The sequence below is a fragment of the Chiloscyllium punctatum genome, chromosome 7 (genome assembly GCF_047496795.1).
Source record: "Chiloscyllium punctatum isolate Juve2018m chromosome 7, sChiPun1.3, whole genome shotgun sequence".
Lineage (NCBI taxonomy): Eukaryota > Metazoa > Chordata > Chondrichthyes > Orectolobiformes > Hemiscylliidae > Chiloscyllium > Chiloscyllium punctatum.
In genome coordinates, this window is record NC_092745.1 from 57924590 (window position 1) to 57950949 (window position 26360).

General features: G+C 40.6%; 1 protein-coding gene and 1 long non-coding RNA gene across 5 annotated transcripts in view; one reads left to right on the plus strand and one right to left on the minus strand.

Annotated features, from left to right (window-relative positions):
- The window catches only part of hmcn1 (hemicentin 1), a 597300-nt gene extending 586917 nt beyond the window's left edge, over nt 1-10383 (minus strand). For 2 of the 3 annotated variants that reach the window (XM_072573640.1, XM_072573638.1), the window contains exon 1: nt 9760-10383. In XM_072573640.1, coding sequence (XP_072429741.1) covers nt 9760-10045 — 286 coding nt within the window. In that variant the 5' untranslated portion in view covers nt 10046-10383. The remainder of the gene's footprint in view (nt 1-9759) is intronic. The other variant, XM_072573641.1, reaches the window with a different exon arrangement.
- Nucleotides 10285-26360, plus strand: part of LOC140479675 (uncharacterized) — a 113446-nt gene continuing 97370 nt past the window's right edge. For both annotated transcript variants that reach the window (XR_011961094.1, XR_011961095.1), the window contains exon 1: nt 10285-10450. This is a non-coding gene — a long non-coding RNA (uncharacterized lncRNA). The remainder of the gene's footprint in view (nt 10451-26360) is intronic.

Sequence of the window (26360 nt, forward strand, 5' to 3'; positions counted from 1 at the left end):
ACAGAACACACCAGATGGCCCCCTTCTTCAAAGACCGCAACTTCCCCTCCCATGTGTTTGATGATGCCCTCCAGCGCAACTCATCCACTTCCCGCACCACTGCCCTTGAACCCCACCCCCCACAACTGCAAAATGGACAGAACCCTTCTCACCTTTCACCCCACCAAACTCTGTATATATCTCATGATCCTCCGCCTTTTTCACCAACTACAAATGGACCCCGTCACCAGAGATTTATTTCCCACCCCTCCCCTATCCACTTTCTGTAAAGACTGTTCCCTCTGCGACTCTCATCAGGTTCACGGCCCTCACCAACCTACCCTTCCCCCCCGACACCTTCCCCTGCCATTGCAGGAACTGCAAAACCTGCATCCACAAACCCCCCCCTCACCTCTGTCCAAGGCCCCAAAGGAGCCTTCCATGTCCATTAAAGCTTCACCTGCACTTCTACACGTCATTTACTGTATCCATTACTCCCGACGTGGTCTCCTCTACATTGGCAGGCAGGACACCTACTTACAGAACGCTTCAGAGAACATCTCCAGGACACCGGCACCAACCAACCCCACCGCCCCATGGCCGAACACTTCAACACCCTCTCCCACTCCGCCCAGGACATGCAGGTCCTGGGCCTCCTCCATTGCCTCACCCTAACCAGCCGCCATCAGGAGGAAGAACACCTTATTGTCTGCCTCGGGACCCTCCAACCACACGGCATCAATGTGGATTTCACCAGTTTCCTCAGTTCCCCTCCCTCCCCTTATCCCAGTTCCTACCTTCTAACTCAGCACCAACCTCATGACCTGTCCATCTTCCTTCCCATCTATTTGCTCCACCCTCCTCTCCAACCTATCACCATTACCCCCACCACCATCTACCTACCGCACTCTCAGCTACATTCCCCACAGCCCCACCCCCTCCCATTTATCTTTCCAATCGTCGGCTCACAAGCCTCATTCCTGATGAAGGGGTCTTGCCGGAAACGTCTATTCTCCTGCCCCTCAGATGCTGCCTGATGTGCTGTGCTTTTCCAGCACCCCAGTTTTAACTCTGCTCTCCAGCATCTACAGTCCTCACTTTCTCCACCTTTATTAGATGGTAATTCATGGTGTTGCATTATCATTAAGATTCCCAACCAAAGCAAGATTTGATTCCACTTCAAACAACAGCACCAAGGGATAGGAACTGGAAGGGACACTACTAATGCTTTTGACTGTTCATGAGGACAAGCAGATATGAGACTATAACACATTGTGAAATATGGAAGATTGGTGTTTTTGGCACCTCAACAAAATGTATTGATAGGAAGTTACATATGCACATCCATATACAGATTAATATATAGATAAGAAATTAAGATTTGTTTCTCCAAGATGGTAGATGACATTACATTAGGAAACAAAGCAAGCTGCAAAGTGCCATGGACAGATAAGTGAAACAGTAAGACTATAGCGGATGGATTTCAATGGGGACAAGTAGGTGAGAAACCATAAACTATACGTGAGATTTAAGCATTCATTTTAAAATAACAATAAAAACTAGAACAAAAGTAATCAAAAAGGCTAGTAGAATATTGGCCTTTATCTCAAAAGAGGAGAGTTCAAAAGGGTGAGGGAGTTATGATTTGGTTGTACAGCACGTTAGTCAAACCCCATATGGACTCTGACTTCAGAAAAGATATATTGAGTTAAGAGGTTAACCTTTAAGAAAAAGATTGCATAAACTTCCCTTATGTAGCTGGGAGTTTATACATTTGGGAGTGATCTAACCAAGATACATAAAATGATAAAGGTGTTTGATGGAAGAAAATGATTTCTTCTCTCCATTTTATGTCTCTTTGTTAAGAATATCCCCCACTAATCTCAACTAAACCAGGAAGCACTTTACCAGCATGATTATTGTAATAGAAATCTAGGACTTCCTGCTGGATTAGTTCAATTTTTTTTCAAAACTGAGGTTTCTATTTTTTCAGAGCATCAAGGGAAAGAGTTGAGGAATAAATCATCTATTTGAATGCAAGTACAGATTCGTGGAACTTACTGGCCTACTCCAGTTTCTGTACATTTGTACAGCTGCATTTGAACGGCCGAAAGCAACTCTCCAGTTTCTAAACTCGTATTCCAAACCTACTTTTCTACTCAAACTCCTCAACTATGTTTACAGTGAACAGTGACAATTTTGAAGTAATAAGATCCAGGACATTTAAAGCATTTAAAGCAACTTTGACTAACCTACCCAATATTACCACACATACAAGTGTTTACAAAAGTATACATTTCCGTACAGTTATTCAGTGCTAAACACAATTTGGATACAGTCCAACTACAATTCAAAATCTGCAGATGGTTTTTGGTTATATGTCTTGAAATTTGAGACATGTGACATGGGGTTGAATTTTCAGCATCCCTGAATGCTATGAGCAACAAGTCAGTTGGGTAAATATTGAGAGATTGGGAAAAATATGATTCACAACATTATGGAAGAGTCCATGTTTGAAGGCAAGGTTTTAACTGCAAGACAGAAATCTCACTCCGGAATGGCGAGAAATCTATTTGCATTTATTAATATTTCATTATTACCCATTCTTACCAAATTTATATGTAACTTACTATTTTCCCACACAATGGTAACAATTCACAACATGAAAGCCTGGCAGATGCAACTTGCCAATGATGCCTCCAGCCTCCATCATGGCCAATCCCCAAAACCCAAGGGCATATTTTGTGCCTAATGACCACCTGCTATGCCCAGAAAGAGAAGCTGGCATCAGATATGCACCTGTCTCACCACATCAAGAGCTGTACTTCGGAGGAAACTTATACTTTGCATTGTAATGCTGTCACCAGGCTGCTTTGTGCATCCTGTTGCAACTCAGGGCTCTTTGCTTGCTCTTTTAACATTCACTCAGTCTGCACCTACTCAAATGTTCGTAGTACCCCAACATGCCTTTTTATGCATTGCCACAGCTTACAGGCACACTGCACTTCTGTCTTACTTTGCCTCTTAGTACAATGCAAAATCAAGAAGCTCATCATGTTGGCCAGCTGCGATCAAAGGAATAGATATTGTGTTTTACCACACAGTGCTATGTCAATGTCACATCTACATCATGTGTCAGCAAGTTACAAGGAAGAAACACTGCATGTGCCTCATAAAATGGCCACTACTGAGTCTAATGGGAGTAATCTTCAGTCATGCCAGGGGGAACTGTCATCAGGGAGTACCAGAACAGATAGTGAAAGGGCATCACCCAGGATCAGTCCAAAATTGTGAACAGGGTCAGCAGGACACTTGAAGCAATCAGTCTTGCAGCTTCTGTACCATTACAGTTCAGGGAATAGGTGATGGTCAGTCTTAAACTATGAGAAGGTGTTATGTTTTGCTGGGCATTAGGGAAAGAGTAGCACTCTCTTAGGCAGCAGTTTAAAAGCTGTATGACACTTCAGACAGGTAGCTTGTGTAGCTTGATTCTCGTACATGTAGTTACGACAGTGAGCAGACAGATGACAATGTAAAGTAGCCATATATTTAAAAGTGAATTTCTATCTTCAATGAAATGTCATCTGTGCCACCTATATGACCTTGTAGGCTTTTCCTTTTTGTTTCCATTCCATTTCATGTACCTTAAAAGGCTATTTGTGGCTGACAGTGATTGACTAGATACACAGCTGGGCTTTAAATATGAAGCTGGCAATTCTGCAAAGTGCCGACAGTGGCAAGTTGACATTTAGCTGACTTTTGATAAAATTCAGTCTTTATGTTGTACCAAAATGTAATATCCTTGGTCCACTGATTTAAAATATTTCCATGACTTATACTGTGCATCATAGTGTGATCAGTATTCTATACACTGGAATAATAATATTTAATCCCCATAAACACACACATTTCTGGAGTACTTCACAATTTCTAAAAAAGGCAGCAGTCTTTAATCAGAAATCACAGGTTTAAATGTTACATATTGCAGACACTGTTATTTACAAAGATCTACATGCCAAAATTGATAGTAAAACTCCAGACAGATGTTTCTTTTTGTTAGTTATTTGCCACTGCATGCTATATTCCTAAAGATAGATCTAATATTGTTCCACAGACTAAATTAAAGGAACGCTTTCAAGAATAAAATGAATAATACAGCTGTTACTTATGATCTTAAGTAACGATCTGGAGGGTGTAACGATTTATTTTTATCTATGGGAATATGTCTCCTTTTGTCTACTTTCCATTTCTGAGCCTTCCAACATTTCTAACATGAACCTTTCAGTTTTGGGAAATGGGTTGAGTGAAGAGTTGAACTACAAGTTGCCCCATTGCTTTAATTCTGCCTTAGCTCTATTCATTAATTGGGAGACTTACCCACCCTCTAAAGTGTCAGACCTAGGAAAAATCAGTTGGAAGAGACAGTGGCATAGTGATAATATCACCAGACTTATAATTCAGAGACTTATGGAAATGCCTTGAGGATATGAATTCTATTCTACATGGCAGCAGATGGCATTTAAATTAATAAAATCTGGAATTGAAAGCTAGCCTTAGCAATGGTGACCATAGCAACAACTGTCAATTGATGTAAAAATCCATCTGGTTCATTAATCTCTTCTAGGGAAGTAAATTTGCTAGGCTTTCTTGGTTTGGTCTGCATGTGGCTCTAGAACCACAAAAAGCAGAACACATCCCACCAAGTCAATTACTGCACATCTATTTACCCTTAATTTTCAGCAAAGGAGGGTGTGGTCAACAGTCCTAGCAAGTGATAATAATGTACTTAGTGATGTGAGGTTTGGGTTCCACCCAGCGCACTCAATTCCTGACCTCATTACAGCTTTAGTCTAAACTGTAGACAACAGATCAAGACCCAAGAAGTGAAGTGAAACAGATTACATTTGACTGAGTGTGGCTTCAAGAAATCTCGGCAAATCTCAAGTCAGAACTCAGATCACCACAGCGTTACCTAGATCTCTGGATTACTCATCCAGGAATAGTGTACCTTTGCAGCCTAGCAAAAACAGAATGAATGCAATCAAAGGAAACTCTCAGTAAATTGAGCACCAAAGGAACAAGGTTGCAGTTGTTGCAGATCAATCATCTCAACTCCAGAACATGACTGCAGATGTACTTCAGGGTAGTAGCTTAAGCCAAACCATTTTCAGTTTCTTCATCAATGGCCTTTCCTCCTTCATAAGGTCAGAAGGGGGGATATTCGCTGATGATTGCACAATGTTCAGCACCAATTGTGAGTCCTCAGATACTGAAGCAGTCCAGATTTAAATGCAGCAAGGTAATATCCAGGTTTGGGTAGTCAAGTGGCAAGTAACATTTGTGCTGCACAAGGGCCAGGCAATGATCAACTCCAACAGGGGAGAATCATTGCTCGTCAGTATTCAATGACATTACCAGTTCTGAACCCCACATTAGGGACGTGTGTATGTGTGTGTGCATCGCCATGCACAGAAACAGAACTGCACTAGCCAGGATAGGGGCTACAGAGCAGGTCAGAGGCTGAGTGTTCTGTGACAAGTCACCTCCTGTCTCCCCAAAGCCTGTTCACATCTACAAGACCCAAGCCAGGAGTGTGGTGGCACTCTCTTCACTCGCTTAGATGGGGCAGCTCCAACATTCAAGAAGCTTGACACCATCCATAACTGACACCTTATTGACCTTCAACTTTACCATCCTTCCCCATTGATGCACAATGGCACAGTATCATCTACAAAGTGCACTGAATTAATACACCAAGGCTTCTCCAGCATCATCTACCAAAACCATGATTCTACCAACTAAAATGAAATGGCAGCTGTTCATGGGAAACACCACTACTTGAAACTTCCCCTCTAAATCCTGACTTGGAACTACATCACCACTCCTTTATTGTTGCTGAATCAAAATCATGGAACTCCCTTACTAACATCTCCATGAGGATCTCTACATCATAAGAACTGCAGCAATTCAAAGCAACTACTTTTGACTAACTGCGCCATGGAAATTAGGAATTGGCAATAAATAGTGGCCTAGCCATCAACAACCAGAAGTGATATAAAAAAAATTTTTTTTCCTCTTTTAGAGGGTTGAAAATCTTTGGGAATTATCTGCCCAAAGGGCAGTGGAGTCAGGAGTTATTGATGAAAGATTCTAAGCTGAAACATCGACACCACTTTCCTCTGTTGTTGCTTGACCAGCTGTGATTTTTCTAGCTTCACTCTTAATCCACTCCGGCTCTCCAATATCTGCAGTTCTCACTACCTTCAAGTTATTGAATATTTTCAAAGGTGAAGATAGGTAGATTATTGACTCCCCCATGGGATCAAAGGTTATCAGAGGTAAACCAATAAAGAGTTGAGCTCACAATCAAATCTAATATGAATTATTGGATGGTGAAGCAGACTCAAGGGAACGAATGGTCTATTTATGTTCCTAATTTGTAAATTCAGGAGTATGTTCATATCACTCAACTCTCAATCTTACTGACTTATCTTCTATAAGTGTTGAATAATGTTCTCTTTGTAATTTGATCAAGAGTAGTCCTTCCTTAGCATTCAGTCTGACTACTAATTATTTTGAAGACAGGTTTAAGACACCACTTTAGACAATCCTCTGAGATTGTCCAATTTATTTACTTTTCAAATGTTGTGGTACGGTAAAATGACAAACAGAAGGACAGAGCCCATTTTTGTATTTCATGTTAAGAGAGAAAATGTAATCACTGAGATAGTTTAAAGACCAGAATGCCACAGACAAATTTTCCCCAACCTTGACAGTGCTGTAATAATTACAGCCTGGCATTGCATTGAACCCTTCATTGGGATAGCTCCTTTAATGCTAGTGCTTTTGTTGACAGTTTTGAACTTTGTATTAACACAACATTTGATTGGACTAAGTATCAATTATTTTTCTACCTGAATTGACAGGAGATAAATTTGAAAAGCTAGCATGACTTGTCCACAATACAAGTCCTAATATGCACTTCTAAACCCCCAACCACTTCCATCAAGAAGGATAAGAGCAGATACACAGGTATACCACCACTTGCAAGCTCCAATCCAAGCCATTCACCATCCAGACTTGCCAAACTGTTTCTGTTCCATCAGTGTCACTGGGTCAAAAACCTTGAATTCCATCCCTAACAGCACTGTAGGTCTACTTATGGCAAATGGTCTGCAGTAGTTGAAGAAAGCAGCTCATCATCTTAAGAGCAACTAACAATGGGCAATTAATGATGGCCCAGCCAGCAATGCCCACATCCCATGAAAAGATAATCTAGATGGCCTGTCTCCCATGCTTCTTTATGTTCACGGGTTAAGTAACTCAATTCAATGTCCTGTCCCTTCTCGATGATATCTATCTGGTAGTGGTCTACCACTATCTTGTTGAAGACAGCAGTTCTCACTACCACTTTTTCCAAGGGCAATTCTGCATGGTCATCAAATGCTGGCCTAATTAGCGGTGCTCACATTCCAAATATAGTTTGAATAAAAGGGGTAACAGTTAATGTCTGCAATCTGAATTAACCACAAGAGGTTGGGAGACTGGCATTGGATACAGTTCACAGAAGTTCACTACGTTGATCCTGGGTATGGAAGGATTTTCTTATGCGGAGAGGTTGAATAGGACTTGTACTCGATGGAGTTTCGGAGAATGAGACAAGATCTTATTGAAATATGAAAGATTTTTAAGGGACTTGACAGGGAATGTGCAGAGAGTTTGTTTCCCCTTCTGAGAGAGTTAGGACCATAGGGCATATGTCAGAATCAGGGCTCGCCCAGTTAAGATGGAGGTAAGGAGGAATTTCTTCTCTCAAAGGGTAGTGAATCTGTGGAATTCTTTGCCACAGGGGGTTGTCAAGGATGGTTCAATATATATATTCAAAGCTGAGTAAGACATATTTTTAATTATGATGGGAATAATGAGTTTGAGGTAAGACAGAGTTGAGAATTATCAGACCAGCCATGACCTCATTGAATGGCAGAACATACTTGATGGGCCTAAGCCTTCTGCTTTCATGCCTCATGGTCAAACTGATGGAACAGTTTCCTGAAGGAGTCACAAGGTTGCAACCCAGCTGAGTGCAACAACCTCAAGGCAATGCCTAACAGCAGGAATGAAATCCCTCTGCACAAAGCAATTGTTTCAATGTCAAAATAATAGTATATTTTATTCATTAAAATGTTCCAGCATCAAAAGGTTTTTATGCTTTACTGTGGCACAACATTTGTACGTTGAGACATATCCTATTTGTCTTGTCATTTTGTCTGCTTCAGGAGGATTGTTCTGGTGGTGGTGTCTAATAACAGTACAAGTGTACTCAAGAGAAATTCAAAAGCCACACTGTGGCTTCATATATCAACCAAAACCATTGTTCCACTTCATCAGTAAAGTTGTATTTAAATCAGGATACTGTTTTACTGCTATCCTTCAGTAAAATCTGTAACAGTTGTTGGCTGCTGGGCTTGCCTTTGGACTTCAAAGTAACTCATTAGTAAAGAGTTGTGTTGGGAGCTTGAGAAGTATGTAACAACTACTAGCTACATGCAATGCAGTTAAGTGGACTAAGGTTAGGTTCCAACAGATGCTGGAATCCAAAGCAGACAAGCAGGAGGCTGAAAGAAGACGGCAAACCAGGCAGCACCAAGAAGTGGAGAAGTTGAGCTTCGGGTCGACCCTTCATCAGGAAGTGAACTGAGATGGCTCTTGAAATGTATTAACGAAGATGGCCAGCTTGAATGCATAAGTGCAAGTTATTACTGTTGACTATGTTTCTGTCCTGTACCTGCACTCATAATCTCATACATCTATATTTAAATATATTAGAAGTTTGGTATCTCCATCCTACATCATGCTTGCTTCCTTGAGGTTTTTTTTTGTTGATAGGCAGGGTCTATGGTCATACGCCAAGCTCCAATTCATGGCGATTTACCGAAATCAACTGCTGTCCAAAATAGATATGATCATGTCCCTCTATCGAATGGAATAAAATTCATCTTTTCAATAAAACAGAAGAGGCTCACCCTCTTTTCCCACAAGAGAGTGGCTTCAAATTTGCGAGATGGAAATGTGACTTCCTCAGCAGGCCGTTCATTGCAGAATCACTCTCCCGCGTTCAATTAAAATGGGTTTCTGGTCTTGTCGAATATGGTTTCATTCAGCCAAGAGCCAGGCCACCTCTGTATTATTCTCTGCCAAGCATAATTTACCATTCCATTTTTTTCCTGGTGTATAGGGAATTGCATGGATCCGATTTCATCTGCAGTTGGATGGTTCTGCTTAGCGCTCACCACATACTGGATTTCATCCTGGAGAGATGCAGTATTTAATTTGCCCCAGTGTCTATGCCTTGTGTTCCTATGCCCCTAACAGTCTGAGAGTTCTTACACATGTTAACGCTATAGAATCACCGGATTTTTCAGAAAAGTCACCATTAGATCATTGGGATTCTCAAAACAGCGGGATAGTTCAGCTTTACTCCTAACAGTGTTCGGAAAAGTGCGAGCAAATTAACTAGAACTGGTTCTTGTGCTCACCGGAAAGGACACATCCTTGTTCTTTTAATTGTTTGCAAAGAACAAGGACAGATGTTTCGTCTACAGCTGGCGAAACATTGGGGAAAACAGTTCCCGATTCATGCAACATTGAAAACAGCTGACAATGCAAAGAAGTTGATTACAACGTGGACGTGTTTCACACAAGGGCCGCGTGAATAACCGAAACAAAAAAAAAGTGCCCAAAAAGTTACCACATTGCAATGAAATCGGCTCATGTTCTTACCTGGATCATGAAAGGGCACAAGAGCAAAATTGTGTAGAGGCTTCTTGGGTCGACTCAGAGAGGTTTCTAAAATCTTCGAGGCTCCTTCAATAACTTGAACTAAATCATCGTACATGGACCCAGTCACATCAAACACAAAGGCCAGGGTCGAGGCTCCCTCTGGGATGTCCTCCGCTCTCCCCTCGCTCGCACGAGAAGGAGCATCTTGAGCTGTCGACTGGGACAGGAGGACCAGGCAGGCTGTGCAGATTTTAAATAACCATTTAAAATTCATTGGCACAGTCATTTCAAATAACAACAAGACTTCAAAAAAAACCTGCTTCAAAAGTCAAAAGACGCTCAAATCTAACGATACATTTAGGACAAAAAAAAACTTCGATCTGAAAACCAATAATAAATTTGTATCTCTTCTGTTCTGGCCTCCAAAAGCAGAATGGGGTTAGTTAGAACTGCAAATAGGTCTCCTCCTCGCTCGATTTCGCTTTCCTCTGTTAAACAGCTGGGCTGGTTAATGTCCCCAATTCTCTGAAGCAGTCTAGCTATTGGAGAATTTAACTCAGACTGCAGCTTCACCGCTCCGGTCCGGCTCTTCCCTCTCCTCACGCAGGCAAGATGATACCCTGGAGAGTGCTGTGTGCCGATTGGAGCACATTACACTAGAGTCATTCGGATTTTAGGGGCCCCCTTTTGGGTGAGTGTTAAGTTTAAAGGTCAGCTCTTACTACTTTTTTGACTCTTGGGATCAATGGAAAATGCGTCGCGAGTTCAGCATTTTTAAAGTTTATTTTTTCTAAAGGGAGCTTGGTAATTACAAGTATGTTTGTGATTAAAGTTGATGGAGTTGTGCTAGAAGCCGACATTTAATTACACCACTAGTTACAGAACCAACGTAATTACAAGAAAACAGATTAGCATTGGGTAATTGATGAGACAGAAAAACAGAGCTCCTACTTATAGATATACAGAGAAAATAGCAGTAACTGGGTTAAAGCCACGATTTTTATTCAATGATGCAACTGCAGAAATCTGAGCGATACCAACCAGTGCTTGGCCTGTTGAAATTTTCGAAATTAGCTTGTTAGTCAGTTATCTTGTTGAATAACAACATTTTCAAGATCAGTGACACTTTTTTTTTCTTGAAACCGAAAACTATTAATGTACAGTCACCTTTAAAAACGGACAAATCGAAAATTCAAATTCAACATTTGGAATGGGATTTGTTTCCCTTGCATTTTCTTCGATTTTGAGTAAAAGTCGTTTCTGTCGTTTTGGAATTACTGCCAGTCAGATAAAGGACGAAGTGACATTTTACTTCAGTAGCCATTATGCATAAACTACTTAAGTGTACAGTAAATTGATAGGTTAAAATATTCCCTGTTAACTTTCAAGTACGTTCAGTATAGTAAACTATGGTGAAAAGAGGATCATTAACTTAATGGCATATGTTAGTTATAATCAGAGCTTCAACTCTACGTAATATTCAGACAAAGCTTTTCCGGCAATTCATCCCATTCAACTGAGTCAATGCGGTGCTACTTGGAGTATGAAATCCACACGTTGATTCACACACGCGCAATTAAGATGGTCATTATTAAATTCTCATTAAAATCTTACTCGTATAAAGAGCAAGACCCAACGTTTACCAGGATACATCTAATCTGAAAGATGCTGAAAAAGGTGGAAATTGTGTTGACAATTTAGTCGTAAACTTCAGTTTTCTATTCAACGTGTGGGTCTGTTGATTTGCCCGTCTGGGATCCTCTAAATGCATTAGCGCTACTGCCTGTATTATAGTGTGAACTATCGTTTATCTCACTGCTGTGAGCACAACCCAGTGTATAACTTGGCTGCGAGGTCCGCCTTTGGACTTCAAAACAACTTATTAGCTGTGACAAATATAGGGAATGTTGGAGAAACAGGACAGACAGCTCAGCCCTATGAGGGATGCAGGAGCTCACCACGTGAACACTTATTGGACTACCATTTTAAGTGTGGTGTACTTTGAATGGATTTGGAAATTGCCAGCATGTGTAGCATAAAAGCCACTACATGACGTGTCTCCAGTTTGGCTTACCTGGCCAACATCAAAGCGGACCTCCTGTTTCTGCAGGAGTGTGGGATACCACAGCTCAGCAGCTACAGGGAATGGTCAAACTTGTGGGCCCATGGGCCATCGGTCTGGTGATTGGGGGGAGGAGGCTAATGATTGCCATTGTGCCAGCCTGGGTATTCTGCTGTGAGGAGGCAACTTCACTAGCTCTGAAGTTGAGGAGAGGATGGGCGTTGCCTCTTCATAGCAGACTTTATGTACAGAAAAGCTCCCCTGAGACTAATTAACCCAATGTATGCCCCAATGATAAAGAATGCAGCTATCCATTCTTCAGCAGTTCTCACTGCTGTTGGCAATGTCCAGGCCAATCATTCTGGCCAGTGGCTTAAACTGCATTATCAATGCAGCTGGAAGATCCAGAGGGACTGACAGCAAATTGAATGTCACATGTAAAGTTGTGATGGGAATGGTAAAATATGCCCAGCTGCAGCACCTCTGCAGATGCAGTGCAGCATAGACTTGCCTGATCACAACCAAACGGGTCTCTCCACTCAAAGATAGATTCCTAGTGTTCTTCTCTGACCACTGCCTCCTACCGGCTGACTCTTATCTTCAGGATGACCAGTGGGATGACAAGGGAACATGGAAGCTGAACTTGTTGACCCCAGAACACATTGAGGAATTCAAAAGGGATTACACAGGTTGGAGAACCATGGAGAACCAAGCTTCCTTTGAATCTCCAGTGGACTGGTGGGAAACAGTCAAAGGGTACATCAAGAGGTTTTTCATCCTCAAAAGTGTTCAGAGTGAAGAGAGAGATTGGGAAAACTGTTCCAGAGAGGCGTGAAGAACCTATTCCTGCTGCAGACACTTGGGATCAATGTCAAGAAGGATCTCCAACAGATGAAGAGCCAGCAAGCCTTGCTCTTTGTTTAGGCAGCCTCCAAGATAATCTTCCACTCTAGAGCAAGATGAGGCATGCTTGCATTTCTTCTTTCAGGTAGAGCTCTGTGATCAGCAGACTGAACGAAGATGGCTTGGTAACGTCATCTCAGCATGACATTTTGAGGATCAACCAATACTTTTATGGCAAACTGTATGACATGAAGCTCACAGACAGCACAGCCTCCCAGTCATTCCTGTCCTCAATCATGGAGATTTTAGTCAGCAGCACACGGGAGAGGCTGGACAACCTCAATGAGCTGACCAAGGCCCTCAGTTCTTTGAGAAGAGTTAAACTCCCAGGAGTGATGGCTTACTGGCCAAGTTGTAATCAACTCTATGGGATTTGATTGGCTGGGACCTGCAGGAAGTGTGTGACAGTATCTGTGAATCCATGAGAAAGGGCATCATCAGCCTCATCTACAAGCAGAGTCGAGAGTGTGGTGCTGGAAAAGCACAGCTGGTCAGGCAGCATCTGAGGAACAGAAGAATCAACTTTTCAGGCATAAGCCCTTCATCAGGAAGGGTTTATGCCCAAAACGTTGATTCTCCTGCTCCTCAGATGCTGCCTGACCAGCTGTGCTTTTCCAGCACTACACTCTCGACTCTGATTTCCAGCATCTGCAGTCCTCACTTTCTCCTCATCTACAAGCAGAACAGGAAGAGTGAGGAAATTAGAAATTGGTGACCAATTTCACTGTTGAATGTGGATTATAAAATCCCATCAAAAGTCATCAGAAAATGGGTCAGATCTGCTCTGGGATCAATGATTCACCCAGACCAAACATGCGCTGTACCAGTCAGGAAGTTCAATGATTGCATACACACAAGGCAGCTGTCTCATCAGCTTGTACAAGAAGCCTTTCGCAGGATTTCTCACACCTGCATGAGGCATGTGGTCTCCAAAATGGAGTTTGTGAAGGGGATCTGTATTGGGTTGGATTGCTCTACACTGACATAATTAATGCAGTCTCAATCAAGGGATGGTGATCATAAAGTTTCTCATTAAGATCTGAAATCATGCAGAGCTGCCCACTATCTCCTGCCTTGTTTGTGTACTGCATAGAAAGGAGTATTGGCAAAGGTGGGAAAGGTCATATTCGAAGCACTGAATGTCTTTATTTCAAATTCAGCATTTCAGATAGCAAATTATTATTGGATTAAGATAGAAGATATAGTTCAGATAAACAAACACAAGAAAAAAAATTAAAAATATTTGAATCTGCTTATCATAATTGAAAAGTTAGAATTTCCACAAACAAGGCCAGTGAAGGTATTCATTACTAATTGAGAAATTATGATGACATTAAAAATCCAATTACTCTTTAGCTTGTTAAGGGGTTTGTACATCAAGTCTAATAGACTAAGAGTCAGTTCATAAAATTCTAATTAATTACATTCTGGGCAACCTGAACAACTCATTCTCTGGATTAATATGGACATTAGATGTTACCAATGGTTTTCATAGAGAACTACTGCAAAATTCAGCCTGAGTTATTTTCATTGAACCTGATATAAAGAATATTTTTGTATGTTTTAGCATGTTTTCCAAATGATTTCATTGCGTAGATATAAATATATATATAAATTCAATGATAATATGCACAGCAACCCAAAGATTAGCATAACCATGTCACTACAAATGTTTAATCTTGGGTATATTGGATTACTGCAGGTTGACAATCCACATGAATTTTGAGTGTTATTTTTAGAGGAAGTTCTTAAGTAAAGATTATGCTGCTGGAATAGCCTGAAAGCATTGTATAGAGTGAAAAATTGTGGATTGTTTGATGCATTTGATAAAGATTGGAGTCTTTAGTTTTCCCTGTAAAGTACTGGCAGAGAATGATCATTTCAAATTATGGAGCACATTGAATTTTTCAAGTATCTGCTGCCACAAAAAGTATTTGAAGATATATAACCCCATCTAGTGGTAACATACACCAGGTTAAATACCGTTGACTTTGGATTATTGTACAGTAAAGATAAACAGTCAGATTATTTCTGGAGAGGAGGCATATCACAACATGAATGGAGTTTGAGGAGAGACCAGACTGAGGGCTACAAAATCATGAGAAGTATAGACTGGGTGAATAGCAAGAAGCTTTTTCCCAGAGTGGGGGACTCAATTACTAGGCATCATGAGTTCAAGGTGAGAGGGGGAAAGTTTAAGGGAGATATGCGTGAAAAGTTCTATACACAAAGGGTGGTGAGTGCCTGGAACACATTGCCAGTGGAGATGGTAGAGACAGGCATGATAGTGTCATTTAAGATGTATCCAGACAGATACATGAATGGGCAGGGAGCAGAGGGATACAGATCCTTAGAAAATAGATGACAGCTTTAGATAGAGGATCTGGATCAGCACAGGCTTGGAGGGCTGAAGGACCTGTAATTTTCTTTGTTTTTTTTTATATCATGGGTTTACACATTTTAGTATTTACACATTCTGACCACAAAGTACATGCTGTAGTGCCAAATGCAAAACAACCTGTGTATTTTGTAAATCAATTCATTGGGAAAATTAACGGAAAAATAATTGAGAAGCAGGGTGAATTAGAGTGCATGAATTCAATGTCCAATAGAGTATAAGAAGAGAAATAAGGAGAGGGATAGAAAGACTGGTTTAGGAGAGGGAGAGAGAGGAAGACAAATAAGAGACAGCAAGGCAAATAAAAAAAAAATTAAATATCCAAAACCAATTCACAGCCTAAATAATCCATGTTAATAATTGTTTTCTTTATGAGCAAAAGAGGTTGAGTGAAATCATTAATAATTATCAGAACATTAAAAATGGTAATTATGCTGATAATTGTTTGACTTGCCTTTCTCAGAGACTAATGGAGGAATAATTTGCAAATACGATTACTTCATGGAAAACATAGGAAGCTTAATATAGGTGCATAGTAAATATGAACAGGAGTAAGCCTTTCAAGTCTTCTCCACCATTCCATACAAGGAAGGAATTAGATTTCTTGTCACATGTTCACAAATGAGTAGTGAAAAGTTTACCAGTCGCTATTTATGGCATATCTTAAGTACATTACAATCCTTCTTAGGAAAAATCAAAAAACACAGTTAGCAGTTCAACGCCACCATCCATAAGTGCCTAGCCATGCTGGGCTCGCACTCCTCACGGGATTTGACCTCCCTCACTTCGGGCTCGATCTCACTCCCACAACTGCCCCAGTCTGCAAGCTGTAGCTCTCATACAATCATGGCTGATAATCCAAATGAACCCTATTCCCACTTTCTCCTCCATACCCTTTAATCTCCTTAGTCCTAAGAACTATACCTATCTCCTTCTTGAAACAGTCAATGTTTTGGCCTCAACCGCTTTCTGTAGCAGAGAATCCAGAGGCTCACTACTCTGGGTGAAGAAATTTTCTCTCATCTCAGTCCTAAATGGTCTACTCTCAATCTTAGATTGTGACCCCTAGTTCTGGACTCCTCGGGCATTTGAAGTCCTTCCTATATTGGGTCTGTCTCATCCTGTTGGAATTTTATAGGTTTCAGTGAGATCTTCCCTTATTGTTCTAAACTCCAGTGAATGTTGTCCTAATCAATCCTGTCTCTTTTCATACATCAGTCCTGCAGCCCCAGGAATCAGACTGGTAAACCTTCATTGCACTCCCTCCATAGCCAGAACATCTTTCCTCAAATGGGGAAACCAAAATTGCACACAATACTGAGGTGCAAAGTTCACTTGAAGCTGCATAACTGCACATTAGTGTAGCTGCTCCAGGTTCCACGCATGGCAATTGGCATTCGTTCTGGAAGTCATTACCATGCATGAATATCAGAGACACATGTAACTCGAAGAAACATTGCTTAAGTGTGGTTTCACTAAGGCTCTTTATAAGATGCCATTTTCATAAAGCTAATGCTGGAACTATTTGTGGTTATCCACAATTCATAAGATACCTCTTTTTTTAAAAATTCACTTAAGGGGCATTGCTGCCTGCCCAGCATTTATTGCCTGTACCTATTTGCCCTTGGAAAGATAGTGGTGAGTTGTCTTCTTGAACCACTGCAGTCCATGTGCTATATGTAGACCCATAATGCCGTTAGGGAGGAACTTCCTGGATTTTGACCTAGTGACACTGAAAGAATGCTAATATATTTCCAAATCAGGGTGGTGAGTGGCTTGGAAGGGAACTTGCAGGTGGTGGTATTCATATGTATCTGCTACCATTGTCCTCCTTGGTGGAAGTGGTGTTTGGTTTGGAAGGTGTTGTCTAAGTATCTTTGGTGATTATACATTAATAATGGCTGTTATTATGTATACTATTATACATAAATAACGTCTACATTATTTTTTCCATCAAAATATGGGTCAAGGAACTACTACACATAAAGTTTTGTTGGTGAAGGAACATTTAGCAGCATGTCTTCAAAGTTAAGCATTTGAGGAACATAAAATAATTATTAACCAATGAATATTACATAAATATAAACAATGAATATTACTTTTAAAAAAGTATACTTTTGGATGATATGCTAAAGCAAAGGCACATCTGCCATTTCAAATGAGCGTAGGACATTCTTGAATCACTAGCTGAAGAAGGGAAAAGGAGTTTTCCTTGGTGTCCTGACCAATTTATATCCCTCAACTAACATTATTAAAAACTGACTGACTATCTGGTCATTACCATGTTTCATTTGCAGATCACTGCTATGCACAAAATTGGCTACTGCTTATAATAAATTACAACAGTGATTATTCAAAAAACTTCACTTGCTGAAAATGTGCTAGCTAAATACAAGATTTCCCTTATTTTCCACAAACTAACAAAATCATTCAAGTCATAGTTCAAGTATTTTTTAAAATGGCAGAGTATAATTACAAGTGCACACTTGCTCTCTGCACTCAAACATTGGAAATCCATTTCTATCATTTGAATGCAAAATAGAGGTTCTCTTCTGAGAAAAATACATGTGCCCATATATTAAAAAAAACTATTATAATAACTATTGATTTGCCTGTAGTTCTGTAGTTTTTAAAAAATGTGTATTGATTAATATTATTTGAATAAAGAATAATTGCAATTGACACTATCAGAGATATTGCTTTGGATAAGTTATCTAAATCACAATGCTATGAAGTTGAATATGTCATGATTTATAGGAAAGTTATATTGCCATTTGCAAATGCAGTAAAGTTAAATGATGTGAGACCCCCTCCAAGAGGCTGTCTCCAGTTCCATGGAAAGCCAGACATCAGAAGTGCCTATTCAGCCTATTGAACCAGATGGAAACTTCTAAATTCAGCTAATGTGTTTTTACCTCTACGCTTGAAACGTTACAAAGGAACTTCAGTAAGAGTACAGCATGTACATGCATGAAAAAATGTAGAGAAAAGCATTGGTATTTCTATATATTGGTGCCAATCAGAGAGAGTTTGGACTGCAGCTGAACCATTTTGTCAGCTGCAGATTGTACATGACCTACCTCACATCAATAGAATTGTAGAGTGTGACAGCACAACAGATTATGTGCTGATAGTTTTCTTCATACAAACCACTTAAACTAACTGCATTTTACTGTTTGCACCTTTTAATGGATTTTTTTCCCCTTGTTCAAGCAACAATTTCTCTTCAAAAATAATCTATTTTTTTTTATATTCTTCTACATATTCTTCAGGAAACCATCTAGTTGCTTTTATAATTATGTTCTGTTTGTCAGAGCAGTGTTTCACTGGTCACTTGGAAGAAACAATTACTATTTCCCAGGTTTATTAGAACTCATTATTGCTGAGACACAACAGGTATTCTCAATAAAATATTACAAAGGACTGATAGTTTTTAAGCACTTTTATGAAAGGCTCACATAAACTTTACTGAATCTGTAGCAATGGAAGCTGAAGACCCTTTAAGAGGGACATTCTGCACCATCCAGCTACTTCCAGCAGGATCTGCGTGTTGCCACATAATACACTGAGCAACCCCAGTTGCACTGCAAGCTTCAGAACTGGTGCTGTCATAATGCTAACTGGTAGATTTGATGTTCCATTTGCAAACTTTGTAAACACAAGTCCATTTGGCATATTCACATGTCACTCACCAAAAAGTATGCTTTCATTTGCAAGATGGGCCCGGTACTAGTTTTCTTTAAAGGGCTAGGCTTCCACATTTCAAGTACTGGTAATTTAGAAGAAAGTTCCTCTGTTGCATTAAATATCTGAAAGGAGTCTGGAATGTTTTTGGAGGGGCTGTTGTCAGGGATTATTGTTGAATCCAAGCAGTGCGAACAGAATCTTTGTGATTCTCCACACTTTGGCTGCAATCAGTTGCTCAACTCTAGTTGCACTGTTTGTGGGTCAGAACTTTGTCTGAGAAATGGAACAGAAACTGATGAAACAGCAAGCTCCATGAAATAGAGATTCCGACTGCTGGAATTATTGGAGTCACCATGCTTCTTGGCAGCAGCAGAAGGCTGTCTGGCAATCCAGCCAATACACTCAGCATCTCGGTCCCTACTGATTCATGTACACTGACAATTTGAGAACTGATGACCAACCGATGGGAGTTCATCATCAGTGCCATAATTTGGCTTTCTGTCCTCCTTTTGGATGTGGCTGGTCAGCAGCAGAAGTCTGAGAACATGAAATTAGAAGGGAAAGGTTGGAATGAGGAAATACAATGGAATAAAAACAAGAAATTTTTTGTGGCATTTCCAGCAATTACTTTATTATACCAGGTCTCAGGATGAGACTAACTGGGTATTGAGAGGGGTTTAAGGCACAAGTATACCATCATTCTCAACATTTTTAGTGACACTAGATGCCACCCGTGTCTGGCACCATTTTCTTTGTAGGGCTCAGATGTTGCAGGATTTCTTCATTCTTCCAGTTCTATTCTGCTCCCTTCTATTGTGTGCCTGCAAGAGACTGCACAGTTGAATAACTGGATCAGGAAACGAGGCTGATATTGTTGGAATGTCTATAATGGGAAATAGAGTATCTAGATGTTAAGTTAGAGTTCTAAATGCCAAAAGGTTTTGCTAGGTGGCTGATAATGGTGTGATGCATTGAGCAGAGGTGAGGCATTGGTGATGTCGAGCAGAATATAATAGGTGCCTGAATGTCATAGGCTATGGTGAGAAATCAGGGAGAATTGTGAGAGAAATCAGGCAAGACATTTATAGAGTTATAGAGATGTACAGCATGGAAACAGACCCTTCGGTCCAACCCGTCCATGCCAACCAGATATCCCAACCCAATCTAGTCCCACCTGCTAGCACCCGGCCTATGTCCCTCCAAACCCTTCCTATTCATATACCCATCCAAATGCCTCTTAAATGTTGCAATTGTACCAGCCTCCACCACTTCCTCTGGCAGCTCACTCCATACACGTACCACCCTCTGCGTGAAAAGGTTGCCCTTTAGGTCTCTTTTATATCTTTCTCACCTCAACCTAAGCCTATGCTCTCTAGTTCTGGACTCCCCGACCCAGGGAAAAGACTTTGCCTATTTACCCTATCCAAGCCCCTCATAGTTTTGTAAATCTCTATAAGGTCACCCCTCAGCCTCCGATGCTCCAGGGAAAACAGCCCCAGCCTGTTCAGCTTCTCCTATAGCTCAAATCTTTACAATATCCTTGTAAATCTTTTCTGAACCCTTTCAAGTTTCACAACATCTTTCCGACAGGAAGGAGTCCAGAATTGCATGCAATATTCCAATAGTGGCCTAACCAATGTCCTGTACAGCCGCAACATGACCTCCCAACTCCTGTATTCAATACTCTGACCAATAAAAGAAAGCATACCAAACGCCTTTTTCACTATCCTATCTACCTGAGACTCCACTTTCAAGGAACTATGAACCTGCACTCCAAGGTCTCTTTGTTCAGCAACACTCCCTGGGACCTTTCTTGACAGTGGAAGCAATTCACTGCATTTTCCAATTAAAATTCATGCATTGGGATGAGATTCTTATTAGACAGCAGTGAGATGCCAGTTAGTGGAGATTATGGCTTGCTAATGTCCTCATTACTATGCCATTTTCTATCTGATCACCTGCAGTGAAGCAAGTAAACATTGACAATTCTGGAATTGAAAGTTAGAGCAGGTACCTGGTGACTTCAGCAGCTTGCTACTGAACATTGCAGTTGCAAAATGGGAAAGAAAATGGTCACAATCAACCTGGAATAGACAAGATAATTCCTTGACTATAAGGGAGGTTGCAGAACCCAACTAAATAAAGATCTTCAAGGGTCAACAACACACACATAGATCCATTTACTGCAGAGGATAAACACCTGTGAGTCCTTAACTCTTGGCGACCGTTATGCATTACCTCACTCTATGCTGTACACCTCCAGTTCCAAATATTGCTGACTATTTCATGCAAAACTAACCCTTTGGCACTGGGATCAGTGATACCATACCAACATTAATGGACCTGGAGCAATGATGCCTATTTGCCAGAGTCTGTCCCAAATGACTGTCCACATTGCACCAAAGTGATACACAGCTTCTCAAGTCAGGCATTATTCCATGGAACATTTTGCATGTAAATTGATGTCTGACCCAACCGAGTGCCAGTCAGAGTAGGGGTGACCTAAAGACACATAGAAACAGAGTTATGGCATTCTGACCAAATTTAAACCACAAGTGAAACTTCATTTGCAGTTTGTTGCTGAGGATCAATTGTAAGGGTAATGGAGTGCAGGAAATCCAGTGATGGTTTGATGTGGTTCTCCATGCCAGCGGTAAACCTGTCTATGAAGGTAGCTCGATGATTACATGCTTGAGGCAACTGAGTCCACATAACATACCAGCACTCATGCGGTCTCTAGGCTATGAAGGCCAACGTCTCCCACATACCTGTGGATACTTGCCTGGTACTCCTGCGTCTCCTTGTACATGTGCACAAAGTCCCTGATTTGCACTACCATAGGGTACTCTCTTGTCTAAAGATCAGCAGGTGCCTTGTCTCTGGCATCCTCCAAGTGCCAGCAGCCTAGGGCATTTCATCCTCAACTAGCTGCAGAGATGTGGCTATGAATGTACTCACCGGCCAGTGCTCTCAATTCTACTCTAGCTAACACTTCCACTGAGGTGCCTGTATTTGAGCTGGGGCAGCTGCAGGAGGCTGAGTTGTGGTGTTACCTCTGAGACCTATGAATTCTTCTCCTCAGAGGTGGTGAATGGCCTTTGTCTAACATAGCACTTGCATGCAACAGTGAGAATGGTTGAACATGACCGTCGAGGTGACTGCAGAAACAGAGATAGAGTGAGTGTCAGGTAGCAGAGAGAAGAGTGTGACATTTAACTTGGCAGTACAAAAAAGGTAATTTGCCTTCGTCTTGCATTGCTGGGTATCTGTCTAGATTATAGAGGTGACCGTAGTGGTGGGCTTAGCTCAGGCCGGCTAGATATAGTGTTGTGGGAAGAAGACAGCTCCCCTCTGCATGATTCCATCTACCGGACTTCCAAGTCCCCACTGGAGAATTTCCCCTTGCCAGACATCCTTCAAATTAGTCTGCTACTGAGCAGGACAGCTTCAGAATGCCAGTGTTTTTCCAGGCTTTTCAATACAGCATCAATCCCAGGATATACAGTTAGTGGGAAGTTCTTACAGGTATCGGACTTTATGGAAATGGGCTAGCATGAGAGAGCAAGAAATAGCAAGAAATGTCACTGGGACCTGCAGAAAGAAATCCTCCATGCAACTTGACAAAATTGACAGGCAAAATATGCAAAGCCTGTAGCCGGTTAAAGAAATAATGTGAAAAAGCTTAGTTGACATTGAACATGAAGTCACTCCTCAAGGAATTAGCTTGCCTTATCATTTGCTCTGAATCTAAAGGCATCCCGGGCCCCAAGAAAACTGTTGTGTTTCACCTCCTGTCCATCTCCTTAACTAAGGTGCATGAACCTGGGATTCCTGTAATTGGCCTACATTCCTTTTGCATTATTCAGAATTGCAGCATTAACATTCAGTAGCATTATTCTATCAATCAGTATAGTCGTCCTTTAAGAGGGACATACAGTACTGTCTTTAATAAGAGAAGGCTAGTTGCACAATGTTCTTTCGGCACACATTGCTCTGCACCCTGTTGAGTGTTTAGCTAGCCAGCAATACAAGCCCCATTTAGACTAGAACTACAATCAGGGGAAAGAAGATTGAGCACAAAGTTCTGTCTGTCTCCAAGGCAATGTGCGCAGTCATAAAACATGATTCCCCTCACCCAAACACTGCACAAATTCCAGCCCCAAATAGCACAACACTCAAAATACATCTGTCCTTCCACATGCAATCCTGTGACCTATCAACATTTAAAATGATGTTCAGCTCTATTTTTATGAAGGAAGATAGAATTTGCATTTATGTAGCATCTCTCAGAACCTCAGGATAAACTAAAGGACTTTTTCAACTGATGAAATGTGTTATAAGCTTAGTCACTACTGTAACATAGGAAACAAGGTAGCCAATTTGTCATGGCATGGTCCACAAGTGGCAATATAATCTGAAATAAAAGCAAAATACTACAGGTGCTAATAATTTGAATTAAAAACAGAAAAGGCTGGAAATATTCAGCACGCCATACCCCATCTGTGGAGAGGGAAACAGAAATATTTCAGATGCACATTTCATTGAAGCTAGAAAAATTAGAGATTTAACCAGAACTGTAAGTGGTAGACAAAATAATTAATGTGTAGTCGAAATAAAAAGAGAGGGCTGGTCATGATCTGAATTTATTGAATTTGATGCTGAATTCAAAAGGTGCCTAATCAAAAGATAAGATGCTATTTCTCAAGCTTCCATTGAACTTCATTAGAACAGGTATTGTGTTACTTCTGACATAATCCAATTATTGGCATTACATATCCTACTGAATAGGGGACTTGTTAGGGGGCATCCTAATTATCTCACAGCACATGCATGCGAGAGCTCACTTAACGGCAGAGATTCTTGTATGCATTGGGAAATTTCAGTATGAAACAGCTTTGGGATAGCCTTCTGTCAATACACTTCAGTGTGTTATTTTCTTTACATTACATAACTAGACAAAATATCCACAAGAATAGCTGGAGAAGTAGAGAGAATGCACAACCAGATTAGTCAATATCTTATTGGATGAATCTAAATGGCTACTTCTGCTCCTATTTCTTATGATCTTAAATATCCAAAATTCTGAACTGAACAGTTGTGCCTTTCCAGTTATCAACACACATTACCAGTCCCTGCAAAACTGATAAAGATGTGTAATGTTTAAACAAATCAAAAAATTTAGGAACTTTATGTTACTCAGCAAGATTTTTAAAATAATGGATAATATTTGAATTTGAACTTTTTGTGAATACTGTGAAGAATATATATATTTAGACCATTGAAACTTTTACAGAAACAAATGAGAACCTATCATTCCAGCAAAACAACAATTAGGATGGCTGAACCAATTAGTGATCCGAGAGTAAAAACTTGGCAATGGGATAGATAAGAGTAAACTACCGTGCTAAAAGAAATTGCTCAATCCAATCTTTCAGTTTTATGAAATTGCAAAGATTTTCTAGGATATTTTCTCTGTTCCCAAACGTCTGGATCTGCTTCCAATTTGAATTTGACACTACAAAATCGAGAAGTAATAATTGAAAAAAAAACAAAATTGAGAAGTAGTTTAAGAATTGACTCTTTACATGATACTTACATGATCCAAACATACAGTCATACAGCATGGAAACAGACAACCACACTGACCATGTTCCCAAACTAAACTAATCCCACATGCCTGCGTTTGGCCCATATCCCTCCAAATCTTTCCTATTCACGTATTTATCCAAATGTCTTTTTAAACATTGTAACTACATCTGCGTTCAACACTTCCTCTGGCATTCATTCCACACAATGCGTAAAAACGTTGCCCCCCATGTCGTTTTTAAATCTTTCTCCTCTCACCTTAAAAATATGCCCCTAGTTTTGAACTCCCCACCTTAGGAAAAAGACCTTTGCTATTCACTTTATCTATGCCCCTCATGATTCTATTAACCTCTATAAAGTCACCCCCCCAAACTCCCATGTTCCACTGAAAAAACATCTTCAATTTACCATTTCAATTAGTTTTCAAGTTAGCATTAGAAATTATTTTATTTGAACAGAGAAGAAGATCAGGATAGAGGAAAGGGCTTTAAAGCTGTTAAAGCTATTTGGCAAATTGTAAAGTGCACAACAGGATCTCTGTGATGCCCCTGAGGGAGTGGAACAGCTGCTAAAATATACATTGAAAATTCCTCAAACAAGTCGACAGAATAAATTTATGAGCAAGAAAAGGAGAAGACTGCTTTGTGCTTTTAACTTGTGCTCTGTTGAAAACATACGACAGAATAATTTCCAAATTCTGGTTCTCAAATTAAGAATAATGGAGGGCAGCAAAAGCAAACTCAGCAGATTCTGCAATGTCTGCATCTAAGGTCTTTAATTTGACAAAGTCAAAGGGCTTTGAAGTTTATAGCCATTAGAGCATTGGGAATTTGTGGTTGAGCCCCAGACTAAACTGAAGCTGAATAAAGAACAGATTCAGGCAAAGTATTACAGGCTTAGACAGCCCAGGTTTGAGAATCCACCCTAAACAGAGCCACTATTCCACTCCTTGCTTAGCCTTGAGATTTCACACAAGTGTGCATTTGAGTTGTGCTTGTTTCCATGTGCAAAATAATTTTTTTGTGAAAATAGCTCTGAAAGAACAATACTAATAAAATAGGAAAGTGAGTGAAATTCCCTGTGAAATTATACAATGGTTGGAATCTCAATGGGTTAGTCATAGTCTTAGAGTTAGAGTCATAGTCATAGTCATAGTCATAGAGTTATACACCATGGAAACAGTGCCTTTGGTTCAACTCATCTGCACTGACCAGATATCGTAAACTGATCTCGTCCCATTTGCAAATGTTTGGCCCATATTCTCCTAAACCTCTCCTAATCATGTACCCACCCAGATGCCTTTTGAATGTTGTAATTGTATCCGCTTTCAATACTTCCTCTGGCACCTCGTACTATACATGCAACACCCTCTGTGTGAAAACGTTACCCATCAGGTTCCTTTTAAATCATTCCCTTCTCACCTTGAACATATGTCCTCTAGTTCTGGATTACTCTGGGAAAAAGACTTTTGCTATTCACCCTGTCTATGCCCGTCATGATTTTATAAACCTCTATGACGTTACCTCTCAGCCTTTGGCACTCCAGGGAAAATGCCCCAGTCTATTCAGCCTCTCCTTAGAGCTTAAACCCTCCAATCCCAGCAACATCCTTGTAAGTCTTTTCTGAACTCTTTCAAGTTTAATACCATCTTTCCTATAGCAGGGAGTCCAGAATTAAATGCAGTATTCTAAAAGTGGCCTCAATGCCCTGCACAGCCTCCTACACTCAATGCACTGACCACTGAAACAAGCATGCCAAATGCCTTCTTCATCTACTTGTGATTCCACTTTCAAGGAACTATACACCTGCACCCCTAGGTCGCTTTGTCAACACTCGCTAGGGTCCTACCATTAACTGTATAAGTCCTGCCATGGTTGCTTTACCAAAAGACAACATTTCACATTTACTTACATTAAATCCCATCTACCTTGGTCAGTTGGCTCATCTCATCAAGGTCCTGGATTA